The sequence below is a fragment of the Pleurodeles waltl genome, chromosome 9 (assembly GCF_031143425.1).
Source record: "Pleurodeles waltl isolate 20211129_DDA chromosome 9, aPleWal1.hap1.20221129, whole genome shotgun sequence".
In the NCBI taxonomy this organism is placed as follows: Eukaryota; Metazoa; Chordata; class Amphibia; order Caudata; family Salamandridae; genus Pleurodeles; species Pleurodeles waltl.
Window position 1 is genome coordinate 936,335,141 of NC_090448.1, and position 20,729 is coordinate 936,355,869.

The 20,729-nt window shown below is 47.1% G+C and overlaps 1 protein-coding gene across 3 annotated transcripts in view; it reads left to right on the forward strand.

Moving 5' to 3' along the window:
- The window catches only part of LOC138260123 (cholesterol 24-hydroxylase-like), a 247,845-nt gene that overhangs the window by 212,749 nt on the left and 14,367 nt on the right, over nt 1-20,729 (forward strand). For all 3 annotated transcript variants that reach the window (XM_069208296.1, XM_069208298.1, XM_069208297.1), the window contains exon 14: nt 19,702-19,768. In XM_069208296.1, the coding sequence (XP_069064397.1) occupies nt 19,702-19,768 (67 nt within the window). The remainder of the gene's footprint in view (nt 1-19,701; nt 19,769-20,729) is intronic.

The following is a 20,729-nucleotide window of genomic DNA, read 5'->3' on the forward strand; positions in this document are numbered from 1 at the left end:
AAAATGAATTCCCATAAATTAGAATTTCCCATCTGAAGTGAAAGGGAGAGAGTCTCTTGTGCAGTGTTCCCAAGACGGAGCAGATAGATAAACAAGAAACAAGCGTTCTTTCCAAGGTGCCTACTTTCCAAAAGAAATGCAAATGTGTGCATTTGGTTAATCTGCAATTATTAAAGCTGCTCTGGAGCCAGTATAGGTGTTAATTAAGGGAGTCACTTGAAGCTTCCAGTGACAAAAGTATTTTCATTTAGAGAGGTACAATATGGGGTGTTCCCACGCTCCACCCATGTAACGCCCTACCAGAGTAGTGTAACACAAGGCTGCGGCTTGAGCTGCCTTGCGTTAGGATAGAATTACCTAGTCACACAATACAAAGGCAACACAAAGCCTCAATAAATGTGCTGTATAATGTCTGAAAAAGTCAGTGATTTAGCATATTGTGTCCTGGCTTCCCTTACCTTCATTATGTGCAATTTTCTTTTTTAGATATTGTGTCAGATTATCCTGTGATCAGTATTCTTTTAACACAGTGTTCTGTTCATCTTACATAATTGTACAAAACACTGTCTTCTGTTTCTATAGGGGATTTGGAAAAATAAACTAATTTAGTCAGTATCTTATGTACAGTATGTCTAACCGGGAAGCCTGGGTTCCAATCTAGGATTCCCTGCATGACTAAGTTGTGTAATTTAAGTCAAATCAATTTACTGCATGTGTCTAATTCTCTTGATTGTGACATTTGAAAGCACGCTCAAGTAATTCAATTTAGGGTGAACTGTGTACAAAGAACTCATTTGTATGTTTTATTAGCCTGTAATGTGCCATCATCCATAAGAATAATATTGGCCATGATGTAAGGGACACCAGATAATTAGTTCACGTTTTTTACTTCTGTTGTTGTCAGAGAGAGGGTTAAAGAATGTTTTAAAGATCATGTTTTAATACTTTCACTTCACATACATTTCAATGCTATGTTGTGACCTAATGTACTAAATTGAAACACTACCATATGTTTTTTAAAGATGTTATTATTATTTGCCAAAGCATGATAGCAGCCAGATATGTAGGAACAGATTCTATCGCACATTTACAGAAGAACAGTGCTGGGCTACATATTTATGAAGAGCCATCACACCATTTTTAAATTTTTCTTTCTAACAAACTGACCCAAAATAAACTGGTCCTCCCCATCCTCTGGCCCAGACCACTGCTGCCTTAGCTATCAATGTAGGGAAGCAGGTCAATAAACCCTGTGTTGCTTCGAAGAAAGTGTTTGAGTGGGGATATTGTGACAGTGTGTCAGAGATAGGCATCCTTGGACCACTTCCTTGTGTAGTTGCTTTGATTTGGCAAGAACAACTACTACATAAAATCCAAGAGTGTATGTCTCTGGTGTGGATTACGGGGGGAGAGAATCATCCTTGGTGCAGGTTTTGAAGCCGTGCACCAAAATATCCCACGTCTGTGCAAAGAAATATTTTCTCAGACCAGCTCATGTTTCCCTGTATTAAAGGGTACTCTCAGTTTGAAACCAAGAGAAGGAGATCTGGTCCAATTTACGATAATGGGAGGAAGTGAATCCTTTCAATGCATTAGGGTGGGGGAATACTCCCAATAGGACTACTTCTGGGGAATTCATTAGTGCACGGCCCTTTGTAGTCAACAACACCTCAAGAATTATCTGCCTGTGACAAGACCAAAGCATATCAAGCTAATGGGCATCTAATTGCATACAGCAAGGACATGCAGCTGCAGCTCCCTGATATATTTAGTTAATTTAAGCAAGATTAAGGTAGGCTCAGTTCAGAATATACTTAAAGCGGGTGCCACAGGATACTTTATGGGTATATGTCAGTATTTTAGCCCAGTCCACATCATGCAGAAGTTTGGCCAGGTCCGTCTCCTATTTAGTAAATAGAGAAGACTTGGAGTGGTCCCCATGTTGCAGGACTGCTGTGTACACCCATCTTATTAGTGTGCTCCTCAGTCTCTAAGGTGCAGAGCATCTGGCACACTTCATGTGGGATTTGCGCTAGGTGGTGGTCAGGAAATAGGGCATTCAATTATTGTTTAGGGTGTTCTTAAGTAAGAAATTGACCGGGGTGAAGATTGTAGTAAAGTTTGGAAATCGAGTAGCTCACCATCAACAAACACCCCAAATTTGAGACGTCTGTGGGATGCCACTGATGGTGTTGCCGGAGCGAACCCACCCTGTGAAAGTGGGGAGGCCTAGCAAAGGTATTGTAGAAGCGGAAGGTTTCTTCATAATAGTGAATTTACAGGTTCTAATAAGGAAAGAGAAAGCTGTTTGGAATATCCCCAGGTGGCGTTATGTAGAATGGTCAATAGGAAACAATGAATAGTGCAGTAACCCCTCCTTAAACCCAGTCTCATTCTAGGGGTGGCCAGACAGCCATCCATTGGAGCTGTGCAACTAAATAATAGCATTACAAGTCCAAAGGGACTAATCCATCCACAGCCACAGGTAGCTTTAGTGTGGAAAGAGCTACCCAGTGGTACCCAGACCCCTAATTCAGTTGTAGGACTCGTCTGAAGAAGGAATGAGCAGGGGACGGTTTGCAAAATAATACAATAACTGGGGTAGTACCATCATCTTCACTAATGCCATGCGGCCCGTTATTGAAAGAGGAAGAGAAACCCAAAAAGAAAACTGGGCTCGGGGCCGTGTCGCTCTGCCCACATTTGCATCCTGCAAATCAGAGGGGTAATAGTAGATATTAATCCCTAGTTATTGAAAAGTAACTGATTTCCAATTCAATCTGGGGTCTAATTGTATGTAAGGGAAAAACAATAGCATATGTTAAAGAAATACTTCTTACATTTTAAAAGCTTTATCATGTTCTTACATTTTGCATTTGTAATTTAATTCTCAAATATTTTGAAGATTCTTCATATGCTTTGGCACTTAGGAATGAACTAGATCACTGGTTAGGCTTTGGCTTGACTGCAGAACCATCTTAAGACAAGGACAGAGTGGCCAATTGCCTAGGGCACAAACATTCAAGGGGTCTGGCCCCTGATTACCCTCCACAAGCACGACCATCGGACCACTGCACCAGCATACTTTGGCAGGTTGGGTGGGTGCTGCTTGTTCAGCCACTTGACAGTGCTTCTTCTGTTTCCCCCTCTCTGTTGAGACAACTCCCCCGGTATGCAATTCTTTCAAATGCTTATGGCAGTCCCATCTTGTTAGAATTTAGGAAGTGTCTCACCTTGTTTTTCTCTTCCTTATTTGCCCTTTTCTTAGCAAAAACTCCTTTGAATCAGTTGCTGTAAATCTTCCATGTGATCTTGATTTCAACCTGCTCTTTAATTCTTTTTGTTTGGTAGATCGAGTTTCCAGTTCTGAGATAAATGTAGAGTCCCGGATGCACACTCTAGTGCTGTTAGGCCACAGATAAGTTATGCATACCTCAAAACCTGACATTAGATATGAGACTGTTGCCCACACCATCTGTTCTGCCTCAATTTTTTATTTTAGGTTTAAAGTCCACTGGAGGTTGAGGTGAGGCAGATGTTTTTGTTCAACTTGCTTAACCAGCAGAAAGTCACTTATCTTAATATTTCCAAAGCTGATTGCCATAGGTTTTGAAATGTTTAGAAACATAATCAAAATGTTGCTATTGCTTTCTCTCCAAGAAAGATTGGGTACATTTGGGTAGGGGGATTCCCTTGATACTGTGCTCAAGGACATTAACTTACTTTCGAACATGGGCATAATGAGCCAACTGAATGTAGCATCGCTAGAGGCAATCACATAAAGACCATAGTGAAAAAATATTGCTGTGTACAAATTAGTAAATTAATGCACTGCTAAAGTAGTGGGGTGTGGCCTATTCTTGGATGTGTCTGTAAAATTTACCCTTTGTCCTAAATGTTTTACAGTCATGTCAGAATCTGCCTCCATGATAGATGGCCAACTTACTTTGGCCCCGTTTGACGTATCTCCATGAAACATTCCAAAAAGGTGCTACTTTTTGACTAGTTTGTACGTGAAAGTTTTAGGATGATCTGTCAAGCAGAGGCCAAGAAAAAGGGGGGAGCCCAAAACGCAAAATCCTCATGCTAACTCAAAAACTGCTGAATGGAAATACATCAAATTTGGCAGGAAGTTAATTCTCGGTCCACAGGTTGTGCTTTGTGTGACTTGGAGTAAATCTGTTTAGTAGTTTGAGAAGTTAGTGTTAAAAAATAAACATATATCCGGAGAGTTGGGTCCGCGAGAGGCTTGCAAGAGTACTCTGATTGTCCCAGGGATCTTTTTCCCCTTGGGCCATCTTGCATCCACGTGAGTGAGTGATCTGATTGGCTGCCAGCAACATAAGAATAGCATTGCTGCAGCCATTACAGGACTCAGGGACTTAGGCCCTCATTACAGCTCTGGCGGTCAGTGTTAAAGAGGTGGTAATACTGCCAACAGGCGGGCAGGAAAAAAATGGGATTACGACCGTGGCGGAAACCGCCAACATAGACAGCCACTTTAACACTCCGACCTCCACGGTGGTACAAACAAACAGCGTGGCGGACACCGCCAACAGACAGGCGGGAGACAAAGTACCCCCCACCGTATCACAAGAGGCCTATCAGCCGCCTTTTCCGGGGCGGAACCAACGCTGTCAAAAGCACGGCGGAAACAGTACACAGAAGGGAAAACACTCACCTCTCAACACCCAATGAGGAACCAGGACGCCATGGAGCCCGAACTACACGTACTGCCCATGTTGGTTTACCTCCTCTTCTACCAGGAGTACGAACGGCGGCGGCAGCGACCACGGTGAGTACTGCACCTACAACACAGGGGGGGGAGGAAAGAGAGTGACACACACATGCAACACGCAACACCCCCACACTCACCCTCACACACAACATACACACAAATACATGCAGCAACATTACATATACACGCCCCCTGGAAGAACGCAAGGACAAAAGGAAATTATTGTAACCATTGTAATCATTAAAAATCCATTAGTCAAAACTCAAAATTCAGTATATACAAATATGTGCACCAACTACACAAGTCCGGATAGTGTACTAATCATTGTCCGCGGACCAGTGAGCCCACAATGCATGGGCGAGGCCCACACATGATAACTGACTGCAAACGGAGAGAACACTTCTGGGGCATCAGATCGAAAATATACAGGCACCTCAGGGGGAGGGGGAGAGGGGGCACCTCAGCCTGATCAACGCACAACGCCACTGATGCACGAGGGGGCTCCATGCCCATTGATATATCCTAGGGAGTACAAAGCCAGTGTCTCTCAAGTCTCTCCAGTGGGTGGTTTTCCCACTGCTTTATCCTGGGGAGTGCAAAGCCACATTCTCTCAAGTCTCTCCAGTGGGTGGGTTGCCCACTGCTTTATCCTGGGAAGTGCAAAGCCACAGTCTCTCAAGTCTCTCCAGTGGGTGGTTTGCCCACTGCTTTATCCTGGGGAGTGCAAAGCCACAGTCTCAAGTCTCTCCAGTGGGTGGGTTGCCCACTGCTTTATTCTGGGGAGTGCAAAGCCACAGTCTCTCAAGTCTCTCCAGTGGGTGGTTTGCCCACTGCTTTATCCTTTGGAGTGCAAAGCCACAGTCTCTCAAGTGAATAACAGTCTCCACTGGTTCTAGAGGGGGCTTTGTGCCCAGAGTGCTTCATCTTGCCAAGGACTGGGTTAGTGGATGTATCTCTCCACTGGTTCTGAAGGGGGCTTTGTGCCCAGAGTGCTTCATCCTGCCAAGGACTGAGGTAGTGGATGTGATACTCCACTGGTTCTGGAGGGGGCCTGGTGCCCCGAGTGCTTCATCCTGCCAAGGACTGAGGTAGTGGATGTGATACTCCACTGGTTCTGGAGGGGGCCTGGTGCCCAGAGTGCTTCATCCTGCCAAGGACTGAGGTAATGGATGTGATACTCCACTGGTTCTGGAGGGGGCTTTGTGCCCAGAGTGCTTCATTCTGCCAAGGACTGAAGTAGTGGATGTGATACTCTATTGGTTCTGGAGGGGGCTTTGTGCCCAGAGTGCTTCATCCTGCCAAGGACTGGGTTAGTGGATGTATCTCTCCACTGGTTCTGGAGGGGGCATGGTGCCCAGAGTGCTCCACGTGCAGTGTGGCTGGTACAATTCCCTCACCTGGGTGTGCGTGCCACGAGATTTGTGAGGTTCAGGTAGCATGATACGCCATGGAGGCAGCGACATACCCCACACTGCTGCGGCTGCGCCTTCCACCCGCAGGTGCAAACAGTGATGGAAGAAATGCCTCATGGAAGCTGCCCAGGGTCCAGGAACTCTCCTCCAGCCTCAGACGACTGACCACTGGGGATGGTAGCCATGTCAGCAGTGGTGCCTGTGTCCGAGGACGCTGCAGGGCCGGTGGCGGTGCTTGCGGCGGTGCCTGTCGCGGCGGTGCTTGCGGCGGTGTCTGTTGCAGCGGTGCTTGTGGCAGTGCTGGTGGCGGTGCATGGGTCAGCACCTGCAGAGGGACACAGCAGGACGTCTCCTGCAGCCTTGGATGGCTGCCCACTGGGGAAGAGGCTGGGGACTGTCGTTGAGGCTTTAGACGTGCCGGGGGCGGTGCAGGTGGCGGTTGTGGTGGCGGGGCAGCTAGCGGTGTTCGCCACCATACAGGTTGGTGTGGTCGTGGACAGAAAGTGTGACACTGGTCCCTCAGTCGGTGCCACCATGCCCTCTCCTGACCTGCTCTTCAGCTTTTGGCCCTTGCCCAGCTTTGATGGTGCCGCAGTTGTCTTGCCACTATCACCTTTGGGTTTCGCTGAGCCCTTGGTGGCTGCTACTTTCGGCTTCTCCCTCCGGGATGTGGGCACCTTTTTCACCTTGGCAGGTGGCAGAATGTCCTTGCCCTCGCTTCGTGGCACACTGGCATCCCTGATGGGTGGGGCACTCCATGACCCTGCAGTTTCTGGCATCACTGTGCCTGGGGATTTGATGGCTGAGGTGCTGGGCTGGGACCTGGGAAGCCTAGCCCTAGGGGAAGGACGGGGGGAGGTGTAGGGAAGAGGTCACTGTTAGCCAGGAAGAGTTTCTTAGACACACTGGGATGGGAAGATGGAGGGGGTTTGGGAGTGGAGGAAGAGGTAGTGGTTGTAGGAGGTGTATGTCTTCTGAATTTGGGGGAAGGCGCATGGGCCGGAGGCTGTTGTGAGGTGGATGGCTGTTGGGTGGGTGTGTGCCTGCGTTTGTGTACTTTGGGAGGAGGGCTCACTGACACACTGGGAGAAGACACTGGGGATGTGTGAATGGTAGTGGGGGTGGTGAGTGCACGTGAGCTGTGTGTGGTGATGGGCGTGCTGGTGATGGAGGCAGTGGCTGAGGATGTAGTGCATGCAGGTGTGAGTGGAGACGAGACACGGAGGGAGGAGGACGACGTGGAGGAGGGGGACACAGTGAAGGCAGTGAATGTTGCTGTGTCTGCATGGGGATGGTGCTTGTGTGAGTGCCTGTGGGATGTGTGGTGCTTATGTTTGCCTGAACCACTCTTGTGTGTTGATGAGTGTGCATGCTGGTCTGATGGTGTGCTTGGGATAGGCTGAGGTACAGGGGATTGGGTCGAGGTGGAGGAAGTTGGAGGGGGGAGGCTGGACACAAGGACAATGGCTGCCATCAGTGCTGAGGCCAGAGCCTGAAATGCTCTCTGTTAGGCCGCGTGCCCAGAATGAATGCCCTCCAGGTATGCATTTGTTTTTTGCAAATGCCTCTCAACACCCTGGATGGCATTCACAATGGTAGATTGCTCAACAGTGAGGGATCTCAGGAGGTCAATAGCCTCCTCGCTGAGGGCAGCAGGGCTGACTGGGGCAGGGCCTTAGGTGCCTGGGGCGAAGGAGATGCCCACCCTCCTGGGTGAGCGGGCTGCTGGGAGGGCGGTGCTGGTAAGGGGGGGTGGAGGCTGTACCTGTTGATGCAGTGGGCACAGAGGTGCCCGCCACCGCAAGGGAGCTCCCATCAGGAGGAGGTCGCTGTCACTGCTGTCTGCTCCTATCCCAGCCGTGGAGCTCCCCTCGCACTCCGTCCCACTGGTGGCTTCAGACACCGTTGTTTCGCCCTCCAGGGCCAAGTGGGTTGCAGCTCCCTCCTGCTCCGGTGCCAATGCTCCTCCGCCTGATGATGCTATTGCACACAATAACAGGGAGACCACAAAAAGGGGGGAGAAAGACATGTTCAGTGCATGCAACACCACTACCGTTGGCGGACGCAACACACATGGAGCAGCCCTCTACACTACACAATGCACTAACAGTTCCTAGAAATTTCAGCTGACCATGGGGTACGAGGCCTAAGACCAATTGCTCGACACCTGGAAGTCACAGGAGCCTGACTAGGTGTAGATGCCTCTTACCACAGGTGGGGTTGGGGTCCCACATAGCCTGCCTCACAAGGGACCTTGCCTACCAAGTTCGCACTGGCCTAGGGGAACCCACTGCCCACCTCCCCCACCCAGACACCTCGTAATGCGTGCAGAGTCAGCTGAATGAGAGTGTACTCACCCCCTTGTGGATGCTGTGATGCCCTCAAGCGCCCATCCAACTCCAGATAGGCCACTGCCAGGATCCGGAACATCAGGGGGGTCATGGTGCGACGGGGCACCCCTCCCACGTTGGGAGGCCATCCCCAGCTCGGCCTCCGCCGTCTTCTTGCTACAGCAGCACAGGTCCTCCCATCTTTTACGGCAGTAGGTGCTCCGTCTGTGGTAGACCTCCAGGGTCCAGATGTCCTTGGCGATGGCACGCCAAATACCCTTCTTCTGGTGGGCGCTGACCTAGAGGAATGGTGTAGGGGGAAAGGAAATTACTCACCCATCCGAACCGTCATACTCATTGCCCCCCAGTTCCCACCCTTTCCATGACGCACATACACTCCCCATCCGCACATGCAGGCCTCAGCCCCCCCCATGTATCTTACATCCAAGCCTCTCAAAACAGGCATTGCTAATGCAGCATGGTCACAGTGTACTCACCTGTTTGTCTGGAGGACCGTACAGTTGCGTGTACTGGGGGAGGACCCCATCCACTAGTTTCTCCAACTCCTCTGAAGTGAAGGCAGGGGCCCTTTCCCCAGATACATGAACCATTGTCGCTTCCAGACTGAGGTCACAGCAGCACTTGCAGTGTAGGTCCTCTCCTGTTGAAGGTCAGGTATCAAGTGAGTGAACAGACAGAAAATGGCGGTCACGTCTGCGGCGGTGCGTACCGTCATCGCCGGCGTACATCGTCATTGGCTCCTGGGACCCATAGGGCCCAATATTAACCAATGCAGAATTGCGCCGCAGACTTTGCCCGCCTACCGCGATGGTGTAGAACTCCAGCGCAGTTACCTCATATCCCCTTGTTCCACCTTACAGGTCAGGCAGCTGCCATTTCAGGGGGCCACATGGAATGGATGTTAACTGTGTCACACATATCTAGGCCGGGAATATAGACAGATAACGGCACATTGCGGATTATTAACGTTTCTGAAAATAAGACATTGTGATACCTCAGTGTTTGATGACTCTCTGCTCGCTGTTCTCCTCCATAAGGCACGTCCGCTGGGGCAGGTGTTGAGATGGCGGCATCCTCCGGTATACAGACCCCTGGTGGACCTGTCGACAATGGAAGAGAGACACATCCTGGTCACATACAGACTTGATCGTGCAACAATCCACGAACTGTGTGCCCAGTTGGAAACCGGACCAGATGTCAGCTATCCGCCATCCTACAGGAATCCCCCCTCTAGTGCAGGTCCTGTCTGTACTCCATTTCTTGGCCAGTGGGTCTTTTCAAACAACAGTGGCCATGGCATCAGGGATGTCCCAGCCAATGTTCTCTAACGTTTTGTCCAGAGTGTTGTCTTCCCTGCTAAAACACATGCGCAGCTACATCGTGTTCCCCCAGGTGGAGGATTTGCCCACAGTGAAAGGTGACTTTCATTCCCTGTGACATATCCCCAACATTATTGGTGCCATTGATGGTACACATGTGGCATTTGTACCCCCCGCAGAAATGAACAGGTGTACAGAAACCGGAAGAGCTACCATTCAATGAATGTACAGATGGTGTGTTTGGCAGACCAGTACATCTCCCATGTGAATGCCAAGTATCCTGGCTCTGTGCATGACGCTTACATTTTGAGGAATAGCAGCATCCCTTATATGATGGGGCAACTCCAGAGGCACCATGTGTTGGTAATAGGTGAGGCCAATGTCCCAATACAGTTGACATAGGTGTCTGGGTATGGGGCTGTCCCTAAGGGTTAGTGTGTGTGTCTAACAGTTGTCCCTCGACATTTGCAGGTAACTCTGGTAACCCCAACCTGTCATGGCTACTGACCCCAGTGAGGAATCCCAGGACAAGGGCAGAGGAACGCTACAATGAGGCACATGGGCGAACTAGGAGGGTGATCGAACGCACCTTCGGCCTCCTGAAGGCCAGATTCCGGTGCCTCCATCTGACAGGTGGCTCCCTATACTACTCACCGAAGAAGGTGTGCCAGATAATCGTGGCCTGCTGTATGCTGCACAACCTGGCTTTGCGACAGCAGGTGCCTTTTCTGCAGGAGGATGGGCCAGATGGTGGTCTTGTGGCAGCTGTGGAGCCTGTGGACAGTGAAGAAGAGGAGGCAGAAGAAGAGGATAATGACAACCGAAACAACATCATCATGCAATACTTCCAGTGAGACACAGATAAGAAGATGTCACTGCTTCCCACATCTCATACTATTGTTTGAGCTAGCATAAGTCTGTCATTTTCATTTAGTGTATGGACCCTGACTTGTCACTTTGACTTTCCATTTCACAGATCTGGGTCCCACTTTGTGCCCTCTGCTATGTTTACTGCTGCCCTACAGCTGTGTTACATTGGCATGTGACCAAGTAAATTGACATTGCTATATTCCATAGATATTGCAATTACACATTTGTGAAAGCACAGACTGACTCCAGATTGTTTTGTGATTGAAGTGTGTTTATTCCTATGCTCATAAGTGGAGGGGGTTGTAAAATGGGCTGGGGTGAGGGTGGAGGAATGTCCATGGCAGTGTCCAGTCTATTTGTTTCACAGGTGCATTGTCCAAAGGGGCATAGGAAGTGGAGCAATGGCAGTTTAAGGATGGACAGGGTGACATAGTGGGACAGAAGGGTGACATCCGGGGGGTCTCATTTCCTGGCGGGGGTCCTGGCAATGTTCTCTGACTTGTTCCTGGATCTCAGGGACCGTTTGCGGGGTGGTTCTCCATCTGCAGGGGGTTGGGTGCTGGTGTACTGTTGTTCCTGTGGCGGGGCCTCCTGTCCACTAGCACTGGTGGAGGTGGAGGGCTGTTCATCATTCAGGCTAGTGTCAGGGGCCCTTGTTGTGCCACAGTGTCCCTCCTGGTGTTGAGAAGGTCTACCAGCACCCCTGCAATGGCGACCAGTGTGGTGTTATGGACTTCAGGTCCTCCCTGATCCCAAGACAGTGTTCCTGCTGCAGCCTCTGGGTCTCCTGAAACTTGGCCAGTACCGTTGCTTTCGTCTCCTGGGAATGATGGTAAGCTCCCATGATGTTGGAGAGTGCCTCGTGGATAGTGGGTTCCCTGGGCCTGTCTTCCCCCTGTCATACAGCAGTCCTCCCAGTTTCCCTGTTACCCTGTGCCTCTGTCCCCTGAACCATGTGCCCACTGCCATTGCCCCCAGGTCCCTGATTTTATTGGGTTGTTGGGTTTGCCTGGGTTCCCTGTAGTGGTGGACACACTGCTGATTGACGTGTCCTGGGGACAGAGGGATGGGCCAGCTAGGTGGGTGCTGTGCTGGTGTTTCCCGAGGGGGGAGGCTCTGTGGTGGCTTGTGACAGTGTCAGGGGAACCGACTGTCCTGAGGTCCCAGATGGGCCGGGCTGGTCATCTTGATCTAGGCATGCAGAGCTGCTGCCATCACTGTGGGCCTCTTCTGTGTGGGGACTGGATATGTCTGGCACCTCCTGTCCGGTGACGTTGGGTAGGGGTCCTGTTGGGGTGTAAATGCATAATTATTGTATCTGGGTGTGCCATTGTGTGCAATGGGTGGTTGACCCTCTACTCCAGGGCTTGCATTACTGGCTTGGTCCTTGTGTGATTGGTGATTTTGGGGCATGAGTGAGTCTCTGTCGTGGACATGCTTGAGTGATGGGAGTCCATGCATTGGTGTTACATGCAGGGCTTGGTTTTGGGATGTGTGGGTTGTGTTGGTGGGGTATCTGTGGGTTGTTGAGGTGATGGGTGTGAGGGTGAGGGTGGGAGTATGTGATGGCATGCAGGTGGGGTGGGGGGGATAAAGTAGTAAAGATTTGCCTTACCAGAGTCAAGTCCTCCTGCTACTCCTGCGAGGCCCTCAGGATGCATTATTGCCAAGACTTTCTCCTCCCATGTTGTTAGTTGTGGTGGAGGAGGTGGGGGTCCACCGCCAGTCCTCTGTACAGCAATCTGGTGTCTGGAGACCACGGAACGCACCTTCCCCCGTAGGTCGTTCCATCTCTTTCTGATGTCATCCTGTGTTCTTGGATGCTGTCCCACTGCGTTGACCCTGTCGACAATTCTGCGCCATAGCTCCATCTACCTTGCAGTGGATGTCTGCTGCACCTGTGATCCGAATAGCTGTGGCTCTACCCGGACGATTTCCTCCACCATGACCCTGAGCTCCTCCTCAGAGAACCTGGGGTGTCGTTGAGGTGCCATGATGTGGTGTGGGTGATGTGTGAGGTGGTATCTGTTGTGATGTGAGGGGGTGTGTTGGTGTGTGTTGTTTGAGGTGCGTGGATGTTGTGTAAGTGATGGTGTTGTGTGTCTGTGGATGCTGGTGTTGTCTTAGGTCATGTCTCTCTCTGGCCTGCTTTCAAATTTCTGGTAGTAAGGGTTTGTGGGTGATGTGGGTGTGTGCTGTATATTGGATTGGGTGTGTGGGTGTGGTGTGTGTATGTGTATCAGGTGTGTGTATTTCGAATTGTCCAATGTGGTTGTGTTTTGTATATGTGTGTGTATTTTGAGCGCAGCGGTGTGTACCGCCAATGGATTACCGCGGTTGAAGGACCGCCGCATTGATTCTGGGTCATGATAGTGTGGGCGTATTCTTGTTGGCGTGACGGTGTTGGTTTTGTTATCGCCAGTTTATCACTGACCTTTGGTGTGGCGGACTTGTGTGGGTGTCTGTATTGTGGCGGATTCCGGACTGTGGGTCGTAATACCTGTAGCGGAATTCCGCGGCCGCAGCAGTATGTTGGCGGTCTTCTGCACGGCGGTAAGCGGGATTTACCACCAGGGTTGTAATGAGGGCCTTAGTCCCCTATCTAGAAGTTGCAAAAGAAAAATGATATAACGGGGCAGGATAGGAACCTCCGGGCCAAAATTGGGAAAAAATTACAACTGTTGCCATGACCCCATGGAACTCCTGCAGGATTGTAAAAAAAAAAATTGTGACCCGGGTCGCATTCTTATATCAAGAGGAGAGCAGTTTTCAGCCCCAGGGACATCATTCTCTGGTCCCTAAAGTATTTTTTAAGGGGAGAGGGGCTGTACCCCCATCCCTGAGCTGTAAAAAGATCCTGGGGACCCATCCCATAGGGCCGTCACTTAAGTTTAAAGGGAGGGGCCACACACACCCTTCCTGAGCCTTTAATAGCCCCGGGGACCCTATCGCCCCAGTGCCATCTCACTTGTATCCCAGGGAGACCACCTTTGACAAAGTGGGTTTTTTGTCTGCACTGGCAGGAGAACATGTGTTTGCTCCTGTCTGGCAGGGACACATCACTTACAACGTGGTCAATGCAATGCTATGCATTGACCATGCTGCCATTACTACTGATATGCGTCTAGCAAGCATGCCTTTACCACGCATATGCGTGCTGACGGCAGAGAGACCGGTCTTACTGTTCGGGCAGAACAGGAAGGTGCAGAGAGCAGAGGAGAGAGAGAGGTAAGTGGGGCTGGGGCCAGGTTTGGGTGGAGAGGTTGTAGTGTTTTATAGGACAGGGCAGGGTAGATTTTAGGGAACAGGGAGGGGGATTGGGGTAGTTTTTAGGACAGTTTGGGGTAGGTTTTAGATTACAGGGAAGGGGGTCAGGTATGTTTTAGGACTGGGTGGGGTAGGTTTTAGGGTTCAGGGCAGGGTCGGGTAGTTTTTAGGACAGGGCGGGTAGGTTTTAGGGTACAGGGCGGGGGCATGGAGGTCGGGGTATGTTTTAGGGTTCAGGGTGGGGGAGGGGGGTCAGGGTAGTTTTTAGGACAGGGTGGTTAGGTTTTAGGGTACAGGGCAGGAGCGGCGGGGTCGGGGTAGCTTTTAGGACAGTGTGGGGTAGGTTTTAGGGTACAGGGTGGGGTGGGGGTCATAGTTTTTAGGACAGGGTAGGGCAGGTTTTAGGGTTTAGGATGGTGTTGGGGGGTCTGGGTAGTTTTTAGGACAGGGTAGGGTCGTTTTTAGAGTACAGGGCGGGGGTGGGGGATTGGGGTGGTTTTTTGGACAGGGCGTAGTAGATTTTAGGGTACAGAGCAGGGGCAGGGAGTCGGGGTAGTTTTTAGGGCAGGGTGGGGTAGATTTTATGATTCAGGGCACGGGCAGGGGGTTGGGGTAGTTTTTACAGCAGTGTGGGGTAGGTCTTATCGTACAGGGCGGGGGATAGGGTAGTATTTAGGATAGGGTGGAGTAGGTTTTAAGGTTCAGGACAGGGGTGGGGAGTCGTAGTAGTTTTTAGGACAGGGCAGGTAGGTTTTAGGGTACAGAGCGGGGGTGGGTGTCAGGGTAGTTTTTAGGACATGCGGGTAAGTTTTAGGGTTCAGGGTGGGCAGGTTGGGGTAGTTTTCAGGACAGTGCGGAGTATGTTTTAGGGTACAGGGCAGGTTGGGATAGTTTTTAGGACAGGGCATGGTTGGATTTAGGGTACAGGGCGGGGAAGTCGGGGTAGTTTTTAGGACAGTGTGGGGTAAGTTTTAGGGTACAGAGTTGGGTGGGGGGTTAGGGTAGGTTTTAGGGTTCAAGGTGGGGGGGTTGGGGTAGCTTTTAGGACAGGGTAGGTTTTAGGGATCAGGGCAGGGGGTGTTTAGGGCTCAGGGGTGGAAGGGGCAGTTTTAAAGGCTCGGGCAGGGTGAGGATGGTATTAAGTGTAAGGGAGCAGGAGAGGGGAGAATTTACAACACATGTTCTTTTACCACACATGCTTTTTCAACGGGCGTGCATGGTAAAGACACGGTTGTTGTCGAGACCGCGTTGGTAAGGCATGCGTGATATACGCATGCATTGTTCCATCATTCGTCCATCTGGCAGGAAAATTTTTGAGTCTCCCACCAAACAGGACCAAAACACAAGGTCTGTTCCTAGTAGGCGGGACATTTAGTAGTGCTCCGACCAGCTGGGAGCAGACTTGTGTTCTGTTTTCCTGTCCACATTGATGCAAGCAGGGAAACAGAGCAATACATTGCTCCAACCCAGAGGGAGTAGCATAAATAGCTGATCCCTCCGGGAGGGAGCAGTGTCAGGTCCTGCAGCATGTGGGAACCCAGCTGGGGCTGCGCGGGGCCTGGAGCTGCCCCCGTGGTCCCCAATGTTTGCATGGTAGGTGCCCTAGGTGGGTTAGTGATGTCATCAATGTTATCATTTAAGATGTCATCAGTGATGTCATAAATGATGTCATTGAACCTGTCACGAGTAATGTAATATGCAAGATCATAGGCACTGCATGGCAGGGGCAAATTATAGTTAGTTCTGCTAACTATAACTGGTAATTTATGTGTCTTTATATATTAAAATATTAATGTTGTCGCTGGCATATTCACCTAACTATAATGTTACTTCAACCTTTTTTTCAGTGAATACACACACATACAGACATATATTACATACATATATAATCACCCGCTATCTCATAATGTACGGGTGTCAAAGTAGTTAGTACTTTTCGGACAACTCCAATTTGACATCCATGCATCATCATCAGATAATGTATGATTGAGAGACATGGATGTATTCTGTAAGAGAACATTGGCTTAATAATATACTTGTATTTCTTTTTGAAGAACTCTAATATGGTGCATATCTTGTTTGTTTTCTATGCACTTTTCGTGTCAGTTAGTCCTCTTTCTTTGTTAACAGGATATATGTTGGGATTGTTGTCTCAAGTTTGCTTAAGTGATCAAGATTGTTTTTTGGTTGAAACGTGTGAGGAGATGCTTTGTCAATAAATTAGATTTTCACACTGCCGCCCAGTTCTGACTGAGCATATATTTTGTTTTTTATTTAAGATATATATATATATATATGTGTGTATATATATATATATATATATATATAAAAAATGTATCTGAAACTCATTTATACATATATATATATATATATATATATATATATATATATATATATATATATATATTTATATATATATATATATATATATATATATATATATTACTTACGGGCTCTTGCCAGTAGGTAGTTATAGTTAGGACCATGTTTCCATAGAAAAAGCTTTTTTTGACTTGCCTATATCTTTGGAACCGTTTGACTAATCTTCACAAAATTTCCCAAAAAAGTATGCCGTGATTCTGGTTGCACATGGGAAGTTTTGGGGTGATCCGTCAAGCGGGGATCACCAAGAAAAAGGGGGGGGTCAAAAACCTTGCATTTCCCATTTTAATTCTCATAGGAGTTTTGAAAACGGCCACAGCCCAAACTGCTGGATGGAATTATACCACATTTGGCAGAAAGCTATCTTTCGGTACACAGACTTCGCTTTTTGTGTTTTGGTGTAAATCCATTCCATGTACCCAACTTCAGATTCTCGCCATCAAAATGCATGACAGGAGGAAATGCTCCTTTCTGCAATCAGGTTTGAATATTTTTTTAATGTTGGATTTTCAGAGATCCACAAAACTAAGTTTGTGGAACTCTGCAAATTAATGGTCCAAATAGGTCTAAAATTTAACCTCTTCCTTCTGGTAGACTTCATATATTGATATGCACCAAATTTGTCACTCTCTTATGCAAGCAATGAAGATCTGAATGCCAATTTTTGTGCAGCGGAAACAAAGTTAAAGATTGGGTCAGAAAAGATATTTTAACTTCCATAGGAAATGTTGTTTGCACTACAGCAAAAACTGCTGAACAACTTACTCCGTACTTGGCATAAAACGTGTCTCCGAAAGTGTGCTTTTTGTGTTTTTGGTGCAAATCAGTTGTCATTTTTAGATATTAGCGTTTGACAAAGGTGCTGATGGACTTAAAAGCGTTAAAACTTTTCTAGATCTGGTCAGCTGAAAAGCAATTTGTTGATTTGCTTTTAACTTTTGTACCCTTTGAAAAATATGCATTAAATTTGGCAGACACTTAGGGCGTGATTGCAAACTTGACTGAGGGGATTACTTCATCTTAAATGTGAAGGATATCCCGCCCGCCATATTAAAAGTTCTGTAGGATATAATGGAATTTGATATATGGCGGGCGGGATAGCTGTCACGATTGTGACAGAGTAATCCCCTCTGCCAAGGTCGTAGTCAGGCCCTTAGTATCTTGACATGCCTCTTGGTATTTCCAGATAGGCATAGATCCATCTAGAGAGGACCTTGTTAAAAGAAGGGGTAGACAAAAATGTGCGAATTTGCTAATAATTTCAGTACTGAGTCATAAATCTGTGCAACCTTTGCCAGAAGCTTGGAAGGTGTAGATTTCTATTACTATGCCAAGTTTTCTGCCAATGCTTTAAGGGGTTGGGGCAAAGTTGAAGGGGGGGGGCAATACAATTATAATTGGTGTATAACCTTCTCACTATTCAAGTACTCTGCATCAAATGTGGTAGGCAGTTAATGAGTTACACCTAGTGCAATTCCATGCAAATCCAAAGTGTGCAAGTGTGGGGTGTAAAATTAAAGAGTGGGAGGTAAAGAATGGAGGTGTTAAAGTTTAAGGGCAGTTGACAAAGAATTATTGACTTGCAAGTTAACACAGCTTGATGAATTCACACAAAATTTGGCAGGCGTTCAGTAGGTTTGGCTTTCTGCTGGTTATGTTATTTTAAACTGACCCGTCCAGGTGGGCAAGAATAAATGAGCGAGCACTGGTAACTTTGCTATTGTTTCTTAATGCTGTATGAAATTTGGCAGAGTTAACAAATTGGGCCTATCACCACTGGACATGGTGAAGGGTGTTGGGAGCAGGGCCTAGCTGGAGGCTATGTACCGCTCAGAATGGGTACAAGGCTGGTGAATGGGGACATAATAAAAAAATGAAATCTGCAGGAAAAAAACTGTTATGGTTTGGCTAACGCACAACTGAAGCTCAGCATAACTGACCATGTGCAGCGTCTTATGTTCCTTTAACCAATGGCACATAAAAAGGCCTATCTACAAGAGCAAAACATAGTACTAAACAGAGCTTTAGGCTGGCACAAGTAATGGTTAGTTGACTGAACCATAACTAGCTAATGTAAGTGTTTTTTTAGGATTTGATTTGTAACCATTGTAACCATAACTGCACTATCACAGTGTTTTTTATCACCGAATCTCAGAGATTTTTTTAAACATAGATGATTGTGGTATAAACAAACCTAATAATTATTTCACCATCGGGTTTCATTTTTTCAGTGGCTGTGTGTGTGTGTGTGTGTGCCGTGATTCTGGTTGCACATGGGAAGTTTTGGGGTGATCCGTCAAGCGGGGATTACTGAGAAAAAGGGGGGGGGGTCAAAAACCATGCATTTCCCATTTTAATTCACATAGGAGTTTTGAAAACAGCTACAGCCCGAACCGCTGGACGGAATTATACCAAATTTGGCAGAAAGGTATCTTTTGGTACACAGACTACGCTGTTTGTGGTTTTGGTGTAAATCTGTTCCATGTACCCAACTTCAGATTCTCACCATCAAAATGCATGACAGGAGGAAATGCTCCTTTCTGCAATCAGGTTTGAATATTTTTTTAATATTGGGTTTTCAGAGATCCACAAAACTAGGTTTGTGGAACTCTGCAAATTAATGCTCCAAATAGGTCTAAAATTCAACCTCTTCATTCTGGTGACTTCATAGATTGATATGCACAAAATTTGTCACTCTCTTATGCAAGCGGTTAAGATCTGAAAAGCCAATATTTATGCATTTTTGTGCAGCGGAAACAAAGTTAAAGATTGGGTCAGAAAAGATATTTTAACTTCTATAGGAAATGTTGTTTGCGCTACAGAAAAAACTGCTGAAAAACTTACTCCATACTTGGCATAAAACGTGTCTCCGAAAGTGTGCTTTTTGTGCTTTTGGTGCAAATCAGTTGTCATTTTTAGATATAAGTGTTTGACAAAGGTGCAGATGGACTTAAAATCGTTAAAACTTTTCTAGATCTTGTCAGCTGAAAAAACTATTTGTTGATTTGCTTTTAACTTTTGTACCCTTTGACAAATATGCATGAAATTTGGCAGACACTTAGGGCCTGATTGACGCGCTTGTGTCAACCAAGAAACAGAGTACTGTTCACAATGAATACTTATCAAGAGCTAGTGAAAAGTGGCGGTGCGCAAGGTTGTAAAACTCATATCTCTATATGTTACTCCGCTGTGAGGAGCTATTTTTGAGATTGGCACCTCTGTTCATAGCAATATTCAATTTTTATATTTTTGTTTCTTCCTTTGATGTAATAATCTGGTTATCGTGTTATCTTTATAAATTGATTAAAATAATGTGTATCATTAATTTATCATATTTTTGTGTTTTTTTTGTTACTAAATAGGCCGTATTATACCTACTTCCCATTTTCCCTGGGACCACGTTCCTGCATTGGCCAAGTATTTGCTCAGGTAAGAATTTAATGCTAAGGTATTGTATTCATTGGCTTTTTGTACAATTTGGCATTTTGTACAAAAAGACTGAATTTCCTTCCCATGAGATTCACTCCGCAAATTGTTTTAGAATAATGGCTTTTAATGACAGAACCCCAGAATCCTTGTTCCAATTGCCAAAACATTTAATATGACATGAACTGGAACACCTTGTTCTATCATTTAATGCTGGGAAGGAGGTACAGTTTAGTTTTCTTAAATTACCTGGTGTCAGAGAATCCGATGTCTACTGTACTGTCCCACTCTTTCTCGTAATCATGGTTAGCTGTATTTAAGCAGGTATCTTCACTAACCATGTGAACCTCATGGCCCTGACTTCTGTAGACTGTCTTGGATCACACACCTCAGTATTCTTGCTCCTTTTGCATTACTTTTCTAAAAGAATTACAACACGCACAACAACAAATTGTTTGATCCCCTTACCCTGAATGCAATGAGAGATATTTTAAAGGTGTTTTAATAACAGTTGCTGTGGTCACTTGAACTAAATGTGCTGAGATAGAATAAACAATCTTTTACAGCACAAACCATAGACATAACACAGTCTAGCTTCACTTTAGCTATATGTTTGCAGTCCTAGACAATTTTTGGTCACCTCTTGGTGAGGCTGTCATAATAGTATGGTTGTACGGTTGACTGATCATTCTTTTAAAAAAAGGTCTTTTTAGACTAAGTGTAGCACTGGTCCCATTTCTAAAGAGCACACCCCTGGAAATGGTGGCCTCCATGAGAGCTTTGGAAACTTTTGTGAGCACCCTCCCTACTTTTTGATAGGTATGTGAATACCACGTTTACTTTTCTTTAGTGTTGAAGCAACTACAATGATCCCTTGGTAACTCAAGTTACAAACTGAATGTCCCAAGTTCATCTCATGAGTTCAGGGAAGCTTCTAACATGCAGGTAATCCTATTTGAGTCAA